This window comes from Hylaeus volcanicus, chromosome 9, assembly GCF_026283585.1.
Source record: "Hylaeus volcanicus isolate JK05 chromosome 9, UHH_iyHylVolc1.0_haploid, whole genome shotgun sequence".
NCBI lineage: Eukaryota > Metazoa > Arthropoda > Insecta > Hymenoptera > Colletidae > Hylaeus > Hylaeus volcanicus.
In genome coordinates this window covers 965,089-975,328 of record NC_071984.1, presented here as the reverse complement: position 1 = coordinate 975,328, position 10,240 = coordinate 965,089, and the positions used below count along the sequence as shown (strand labels likewise).

The 10,240-nt window shown below is 35.2% G+C and overlaps 1 protein-coding gene and 1 long non-coding RNA gene across 4 annotated transcripts in view; one reads left to right on the top strand and one right to left on the bottom strand.

The window, feature by feature from the left end:
- LOC128881981 (uncharacterized) overlaps positions 1 to 3,082 on the bottom strand; it is a 27,170-nt gene extending 24,088 nt beyond the window's left edge. The window contains exons 1-2 of one of the 2 annotated variants that reach the window (XR_008458235.1): positions 3,068 to 3,082; positions 2,940 to 2,992 (exon numbers count right to left, since the gene is read on the bottom strand). This is a non-coding gene — a long non-coding RNA (uncharacterized LOC128881981). The remainder of the gene's footprint in view (positions 1 to 2,939; positions 2,993 to 3,067) is intronic. The other variant, XR_008458236.1, reaches the window with a different exon arrangement.
- The window catches only part of LOC128881979 (long-chain fatty acid transport protein 4-like), a 51,322-nt gene that overhangs the window by 17,257 nt on the left and 23,825 nt on the right, over positions 1 to 10,240 (top strand). For both annotated transcript variants that reach the window (XM_054133486.1, XM_054133485.1), the window contains 2 exons: positions 3,178 to 3,373; positions 4,059 to 4,347. In XM_054133486.1, coding sequence (XP_053989461.1) covers positions 3,178 to 3,373; positions 4,059 to 4,347 — 485 coding nt within the window. The remainder of the gene's footprint in view (positions 1 to 3,177; positions 3,374 to 4,058; positions 4,348 to 10,240) is intronic.

The following is a 10,240-nucleotide window of genomic DNA, read 5'->3' as shown; positions in this document are numbered from 1 at the left end:
ATAACATAGGTACCAATTATTTAATTATCTACAATTCTACAGGGTGTCCTAAAAATGTTGGAGGTCCTTGAAAGGGAAGGTTCGGGAGGTGATTTGAAGTAACTTTTTCCTTAGCGAAAATGTTGTGCGAGGCTTCGTTGAGGAGATATTAACGGAAAACCCCGGACCAATCAGAGCGCGAATATGGAGGTGGAGGGCGGTCCCTAGCGCGCGGTCCGCCGGTGTACTTGCGCTCTGATTGGTCCGGGGTTTTCTGTTAATATCTCCTAAACGAAGCCTCGGACGACATTTTCGCTAAGGAAAAAGTTGCTTCAAATCACCTCCCGAACCATCTCTTTCAACGACTTTCAACATTTTCGGAATTTCAAAAATTAAAATCAAAGAAAATTATGTTTCTCTTCCTGCCGGTAAAAAGCTGAAAATAACCGCCCCTTTCAAGGACCTCCGACATTTTTGAGACACCGTGTATAATAACACTATGACGAATAAATATTTCTATCTAAACTAGAGTTAGAAACGATTGAATATGAAGGTACAATAACAATTTCTACATATAATATAAATAATTGAATGTTTAATAAAAGCACAGAATTAATTTCTACGCCTAGTATATAACCGGTGTCAATTATTGAATAGGATTGACTAAATGTATTCCTGGTTTTTTTTTTGTTCATTTTTAAATAAAATACCTTGCGTGCAAATCACCTCCCGAACCACCCCATTCAAGGACCTCCGACCTTTTTTGGGACACCCTGTAGAATTGTAGAGAATTAAATAATTGGTACCTATGTTATCGATTAAATGTTAAACAATCAGAAGTAATTGAATCACCTCTTTCAAGGAACTCCAATAAACATAAAACAGAAAAGTAACTCCAATATTTTTGGGACACTCTGTACATCATAATACATCATAATACATCATAAGTTGTTACAAGTAAATATCGTCCGAATTATATCGTGTTTGGTCTCATTTTAATCAGATAAATGTCAGAAATATGATTCTAAAAATTTTATAACGAAAAAGTTAATAAAAAGAAAGTTCTACTTTTGCATTAAATTGTTTCACTGACATACCCTAGTGTTTTCGCTCCATCCTCTTCTTTATTCGCTGCCCTTCACTTCTCTATATAAACACTGCTTGACCCCCTAAGGGGCATATCTCTACCATAAATGCACTGAAACCGGTTTCGGTAGAGATATACTCTTGGAGTCTCCATAAATGCACAAATATCTCTACCATAAATGCACTGAGACCAGTTTCAGTGGATTTATGGTAGAGATATTTGTGCATTTATAGAAACTTTACTGTACCATCTGTTTGAAGCGCAGCACAATTTAATTGAAAATCTTATTCAATCCTAAACTATTGTACATAAAATTTAGTTAAATAAAATAATAGTTAATTTACTAAAATAAAATTAAGAATTAAATTAAAATTATGAAGTTTCTCGCGACGACTTGTTGATAGTCGTTAGATTAGGTCAAAAATGATAGCGGGATTAGATTTGCTACATTACTGTGAACGCGCCTCGAATTCTTGCTATCTACACCACTTATGAAATGATAAAAACGTTCTAAACACGATTATTCAACCTTTTTCTCACAATATTAAATCATCTTATCGTGCATATATTGTTGATTACGTTAATAATCACGCTGGGAAGAGAATTTAAATTACATTATATTAATAATCAGGGAGAGAAAAATTTTATCTTTACTTTAATAATTTACAAGTATACGATATAAGCCTCTGTAAAATATACTTGACATTTGGACTTACTTGACACTTTTGACCACTTATTTAACCCTCAGTGCTCTCAAGTCACCTCTGACATGACACTTCGTACAGTCAATAAAACAAATTAGTGGGACACAGTTTTATTCAAATCGTGTTCCCAAAGTATGAACATATTGTATCATTGTATGTACATAAAAGCTTAGTATTCTACATTTCATATCACAATATTAGCGTTCCCTATCGAATGTTCAGACATAATCACATACAACTGATCCCGTTAAACAACTTGGAATGTTTGGAGAGATAAGTTTCATGTGGTATTCGATTACTATGTTAGCATTGGGCTTTTCATGCTTGGAGGCCCGATATACATTTGGCAAGAGATTGTTTTAAAAAGTATTCTATTTTTAAGAAAATATAAGTAATAATATACTAAACATTATTCTCTTTGAATAATCGTTGGGTAATAAAACTTTCAAATAGATTAATAGAGAATAGACTATATTCACAATATGGATTCATGAATAGGAATTCATGAATAGGAATTCATGAATAGACTATATTCAGTATATTGTTACTTATATTTTCTTAAAGATTAATTTTAAGAAAATGTAAGTTAGAATACACTGAACATTTTGATATTATGTATTCTCTTTGAGTAATCGTTTGGCTAATAAGACTTTAAAATTAAACCTTAAAATTAATCTTTAAGAAAATGTAGGTTACAATAGACTGAGAATAGATTATATTTAGAATATGGATTCATGAATAGGAATTCAAGAATTCATGAATAGACTATATTCAGTATATTGTTACTTATATTTTCTTCAAGATTAATTTTAAGGTTTAATTTTAAATTTTTATTAGCATTGATATTATGTATTCTGTTTGAATAATCGTTTGGCCCATAAAACTTTCAAATTAATCTTTAAATAAATTCAGGCAATTTCTTTATATCAGGATCAGGAAAGTGAAATTAGAGTTAGCGAAGAACAAACTAAGAAAATACAATATAAATATAATAAAGAATAACGGTATACATACAAGCCAATGACTAAATTTATAAGTTATGATATATTATACGTTAATCCCCATATAATCCACATGTCACATAATTACAAGTGTTGCTAATACATAAAGGAGGCATGGGACTATAAATAATATAATTAAAAAAACAAAAAAGCACATGTGTCAATTACCAAATTTTCCTTGCAAGAAAAATGCCAGGTGCGAGAACCAGCTTCTTATGAAACTATAACAGTTAGTCTATATATACTAAAATCTCATATTAAAATTCCAAACATTTTCAAAACATAGTTAAACACACATAGTTCAGTACACGTTTTGGGGCCACTTTGATACGGCCCTGAGCCGTAGATGCTCACTCCCGCCAATCCCGGGATCCTTTGAGGTCAGTGGCTCGCTTGTTTGTTGCAGGACGTAGAAAAGGGTGAACACCGTTCCGACGCGGTAGGCCTCCCATCGTCGATCTGTTCACGGCCGACGTCTTCGTCGCGGACGTCGACGTCGGCCGAGAGCAGGGTCGAGCTCGAGGATAAACCAAGAAACAAACCGAACACTGTGAGCGTAGAGGTGGAACTGGAAGCGGCCACGAACAATGAACCGATAATAGGTAAACACGGCGAACGTTCGGAAGGACGAATACAGGGTGTCCCAAAAATGTTGTAACACGTTGAAAGCGGTCAGAGGTGATGGGTTCGGGAGTTGATTTGAAACAACTTTTTCCTTAGCGAAAATGTTGTACGAGGCTTCGTTAAGGAGATATTGAGAGAGAAGCTTGACCAATCAGAGCGCGACTATACGGTATACGCGCGTTCTGATTGGTCGCTCCACCGGCATACTCGCGCTCTGATTGGTCAGTGTTTTCCGTTAATATCTCCTAAACGAAGCCTCGGAGAACATTTTCGCTAAGGAAAAAGTTGTTTCAAATCACCTCCACTTTTTATATACAGGGTGCCCAAAAATGTTGTAACACCTTAAAAGTGGTGATTCGGAAGGTGATTTGAAACAACTTTTTCCTTAGCGAAAATGTTGTACGAGGCTTCGTTTAGGAGATAATAACGAAAAACACTGACCAATCAGAGCACGAGTATTACGGTATACGCGCGCTCTGATTGGTTGACGTTTTCCCTTAATATCTCCTTAACGAAGCCTCCTACAACATTTTCGCTAAGGAAAAAGTTGTTTCAAATCACCTCCCGAACCCATCACCCCTCATCACTTTCAACGTGTTACAACATTTTTGGGATACCCTGTAGAACGGGAGACGGCGCGCGTAACCGTTGTCTTGTGTGCAGGAGCGGGGACGGAGGTGACGACAACGGCGAAGACGAGGACGCGAACGGGAACAGGAACGGAAACGAGCGAACCCAGCCGGTGGAAGGCAGTCGGCCGCTTGCTTCGCCGCTTGGCGCTCGTCATGACACTGTTGGCGTGCACGATCGCCGTTTTGGCTCTGATCGCCATGTACGGGGGCCTCGTTTCCCTCGTGCAGCTGCTCGTGGTTGTTCTCGTCGCGTATTTGGTATCCGGAGGTCGTTTCCGATGGTTCTACGTCGCCTTCAAAACCCTTCCCAGGGACACCATGTGAGTAACGTACGCTTATCCTCTGCGGTACATGTTTCATTCAGTGTTTAGTGTAGATGGTTCTAGATGAGGATTTTGAACCAGAGGTGGGTAAAACCCTAGGCTTCGGATAAATCTGAAGTTTGCCCATGTGTTTGTCTCGTTTCTTTCTCTGGAAAATGTTGAAAAGAGGAAACGAAATAAACATAGCGGCAAACTTCAGATTTACTCGAAACCAAGGGTTATGCCGATCACTGGTTTGAACGGTTCTATCGTGGTATAGGCGCGATCCACTTCAAAGTGGAAACTAGGAAAAGTAGAAACTAGGGTAAGTGGAAACTAGGGTTTATTATTTAACGCGGTGCTAATGTAGAAGTATAGGATGTTTCTTTCTTTCTTTCTTTTTTTTTTAAGTGGTGTATGCCACTTTTGGAAGAAAATGAGTAATTTTAATTTCATATAGATATCGTTGCGTTTAAATGTTAGATCAGAGGATTTTTAAACTATGTAGTTTTGATGAAAAATGGAACGTGTAATTTTTGTAACTATAATAAATGCAAATTTATAGATTTTTGTACAATCTTTAATTTTATATTTTGGGGTGCTTTTAAATAAATACTAAAACTATATTTTTTCATATGTATGTATATATATATATAAAGATTGTACAAAAATCTCTATATATATATATATACACACACATATATATATACATATGCATGTATATATGAAAAAATATAGTTTTAGTATTTGTTTGAAAGCACACAAAAATACAAAATTAAAGATTTCGTATATATATTGTTAACAAATCAGTACATCATCACAGAATATTTACATATCTTTATTTAAATATACATAAATTTATTTAAATATCATATTATAATATAAATCATATATACATATAATATAAATCGTCACAAAATATTTACATATCATAAATGGGGGTCATAAATGGAAAAAGCGTAAGAATAGAAACATTTCCACTTACTGAAAGATCTACAGGGTGTAAGGTAAAGAGATAATTTGAAACAACTTTTTCCTTAACGAAAATGTTGTCCGATGCTTCGTTAAGGAGATATTAACGAAAGAGCCCGACCAATCAGAGCGCGAGGAGGACGGTGGAGCGTAGGCTAGGCGGCCGCGCTCATTGGCTACTGCGGGCGATCCACCGTCCTCCCCGTGCTCTGATTGGTCGACGTTTTTCCTTAATATCTCCTTAACGTAGCCTCGGACAACATTTTCGTTAAGGAAAAAGTTGTTTTAAATCACCTCCCGAACCACCCCATTTCAAGGTGTTACAACATTTTTGGGACACCCTGTATATACAGAGTGAAGGTGATTTGGAACAACTTTTTCCTTAGCGAAAATGTTGTCCGAGGCTTCGTTGAGGAGATATTAACAGAAAACGCTCGACCAATCAGAGCGCGCGTATACCGTTGGAGCGGCCGCGCTCATACGCTACTGCGGCTGCTACACCGGCGTACTCGCGCTCCAATTGGTCGGGGAGCGCTACCACCTAGCGCGTAGCGTACGCTACCGCGGCCGCTCCACCGGCGTACTCGCGCTCTGATTGGTCGATGTTTTTCCTTAATATCTCCTTAACGAAGCCTCGGACAACATTTTCGTTAAGGAAAGAGTTGTTTCAAATCACCTCCTGCATCACCTCTTTCAAGGTGTTATAACATTTTAGGACACCCTGTATACAGGGTGACAACATACAGAACAACATTAAACAAAAGTGAACAACAATGAACAACAGTAGACGACATTCAATTATAATAAATGACATTGAATGGCAATAAATGATACTAAATGACATTTAACGACAATAAACGATAATGTAATGTAATATTCAAAAACATTTCGATCTTGTTGAATGCATAAGTCATTCATAAGTGAAGAACATGACCTCCAAGGTCAAAGACAAAGTCACGAGAATATTTCACCCTCGAAATTGAACACCTTTTGTTCGAAACATTTTTCGCTAACTCCTATAGTTTCCGAGAAATTCTACTGGGGAATCTAAGATGCATTTAAAATGGTCCACCCTGTATAAGGATGCCTCGAAATTTGTAAAAAAATCTATTATAAATATCCTGATGATGTTTTTGCAGAATCATACTTTCACAGTTACAGAAGGAAAATTTAAACTTAATTCTACTGGTGAATTTAAAATGGTCCACCGTGTATATTCCCTACTCTATTTATAATATCTCTATGATTGCAAACCGAATGTGAGTAGAGCTGTCCTTTTCGATACTAATTGCAAACAGACGATAAGAGTGTTTATCCTCACTGTACGTGAGCTAAAATCGAGAACGATATTGATTAGTGCCATATAAGAGGTGTTTCTCGAGAAACGTACGTATTTGAAATAATTATACAGCTTGTGCTACGGGGACTCTCTCGGTCTCTTTCGAACTTCCATCGAGTTCAGATCAAATAAGATCTTTTACTTACGTCCAAGAGAAACACTCGTTCATGGTTTTATCAGAAAAAAATCATTCTTAGTAATATTGGTAGAATTACAGTAGAGTGAAATATTTGTAATTATTTTAATTTGGGACAAAAGTGTTCATACAAAGAAATTTGCACATATTGCAACAGGTAGTTATCAAGTAGTTACAGTAATGTTTCCGTAACTGCACAGAAACCATCCCCAACCACTGGTGTTTATACGGTAAAGTCTCCATAAATGCACAAATATCTCCACGATAAATGCACTGAAACCATCCCCCAGCACTGGTGTTTATACAGTAAAGTCTCCATAAATGCACACATATCTCTACTACAAATCCACTGAAACCATCCCCAACCACTGGTGTTTATACAGTAAAGTCTCCATAAATGCACACATATCTCTACCACAAATGCACTGAAACCATCCCCACAACTGGGGGGGCGTATACCCCTTGGGTAATTAACATTAAACCTATCATTCATTTAAAACAAATATCTTTAATAGAGGGTACGAATACTTATGTGACTCACTATTATTATATTCATATGTATTGTTTTCTTATATTATTTCATTATATTTATATCGAATATTTATAACGAAAAATTTATTTGGAAACATCAAAAACCTATCATTAACTTTAGACCTTCAATAGACAAAGATGTTACGAATATTTATGGGACTGACTGTATCTATAAATAATAATTATAATATATATATATACAAACTAATATATATAAATAATAAAACGCGTACATAGAACTGCATTCTTACATATAAATAATATATGCGAATAAAAAAGCGTATCATGTTAACAAAAGAATTTTATTTATCTTTATTTATTTATCTTTCCAACTGATTATCATAAACGTGTATTAATTCTTATACACGAAAAATTAATTTTTTCTCGTATCATGCATCTTTTTTATTTAATACGACACGCTCAGATCGGTTTTAAAGTTAATTACATAACTTTACAACTCCGCGCGTAGCAATTTTCAATTAACGTCGTTAGAAACAAATATCACTTACTCAGTTTTATTATTAGTATCGTTTGGTTTGACGATACGATTCCAGATTAGAGGTAATAATGAAATTAGCGGTTCGACCGGTTGCGATAGTAATAGTGGAATCTCTATCGAAACGTCAGCACGAATATTTACTAGAATCTTTGTTAGATACTAAACTCGATGGTGTGCAGTAATGTGCAAAAGTCTTAGGTCTCTTACAGTAACGTTACATCTGTTACAATTTTTATTTAGTTTATGTATTTTATTTTACCAATATTATTTGTACAGTGTTCTCTTTGAAATTAGATAAAAATAGTGTAGGTATAAATTTAAAGAGGGATTCAATTCTCTTGAACAATTTTAATACTATTTTTTAATTTTCTCATTTGAAATATTTTGTAATATATATATATATGTATATCCCATATAGTCTCATGCACTTAAATAGGAACAAGGAACGATGATAAACAAGGAGCGGATAGTGGAGCAGTGCGTAGGGTCGCCGACTACTACGCTGATGACCCAGGTTCGAATCCTGGCCGGTTGGTTCTCGTTTTTCATAGTTAGGTTAGGACTGACGAACAAAAATATAAAGTATGGGAAAAGTTTAGGGCGAAAAAATAAGGAATAAAATAAATGCAACTATAGCAAATAATAACTACCAAATTTCAAATCATTTCGTCAGTTTTTACCGGAGTTATAAAAATAAAAGTAACCGATCGAAGAAATTCCATATACATGTATGTATATATTAAAACTTTCGAAGGTTTGTGACACGTGTTTCTTTTAAATAGATTTCAAAATTTAATAAAATAAGGACCACCCCGATGTACATATAGTATTAATATAGTACTAGTGTATATAAAACGCAATAACAGATACACATTTATTTATCAATATTACAATATCAATTTATTTATCAATATTACATTCATTTATTTACATATTTATTTAAACAATGAATCGGTATGCATTTCCGTGGTCGATGATGTGCTACAGTCTACTAGGAACGGTCCTACTGTACATTCTACGTTATTCGTCCTCGTTGAACGGAAACCGGTTCGTTCCGCATCTCGAACTTCTAGATTCTTCGTCTGTGGTCGGTATAATGCGTGTTTCACCGGAAAGTGATTCAGACGGAAAGAAAATAATTATTCGATTTGCATACCTGGACTGTGGATTTTATGCATTTATGACTTACAGTAATATATTATAGAAAACGTCCAAAAATATATGTATACTGGATTTTTGAAAAAATAGTAAGACAGAGGAAAGAGAAAGGCAATGCGATTGAGGCAGATGAAAGAGTAGAAGTCGAAGAGATAGAGTAATAGTAAACTAAGATAACCTAAGATTCTAGATTATGAGATTACTAGATAAGGAAAAGGGAATAATTCCCTAGTTCAATGATTCCCTAGGTAAGGGAAGGGGACAAATGTGAAAATCCATAATGGTATACATGGCAATAAAATAAAAATTAAAAACTAAACTATATACTGCATTTTACAATTAATATAATAATATCGTTATTTCGTTTTGCACATAAGTGCACGTAAGTGCTCATCACGGTGTATTAAAAATAGAAGCACGTGACGTGGTAGCTACAATTTAGCAAATCGACGATCAAAGTTTATCGTTATGTTTCATCATGGGAGCATTGATTTCTCAAAGTATTGAGATTATCGCGATTATCCATCATGATCGTGGGACAATAATGACGTTTATATGTACAACTGCGAGGAACATATTCGAATTTGCATATGTATTAGTCGTAGACAATGTTTCATACAAACGTTTATTATTAGATGTAGATATTAGTGTGCCTATATTAGATGTAGAAATCAATTCTGTACATTTCTAAGGTAAACTTTCCATTTATTTATAAACAAAAGCCATATACAACTTTCGATTTCTTTTCAGTCACATAAGAGACCATATATAGTACAGTCGATATCATAAATATTGATAGAAAGACGTATGTTTAAATTAAATAATAGGTTTAGATATACTGGAATAATTTTTTTTTATAAATATACATATACATGTACACAATATACAGGGTGTCCCAAAAATGTTGGAGATCCTAGAAACGAGTGGTTCGATTACTTCCGATTGTTTAACATTTAATCGATAACATAGGTACTAGTTATTTCATTATCTACAATTCTACAGGGTGTCCCAAAAATGTTGTAACACCTTGAAAGAGGTGGTTCGGGAGGTGATTTGAAACAACTTTTTCCTTTGCGAAAATGTTGTCCGAGGCTTCGTTATGGAGATACTAACGGAAAACCACGGACCAATCAGAGCGCGCGGATACTGCTGGAGCGGCCGCGCTCATACGCTACTGCGGGCGCTCCACCGGTATACTCGCGCACTGATTGGTCAGTGTTTTCCATTAGTATCTCCTAAACGAAGCCTCGGACAACATTTTCGCTAAGGAAAAACT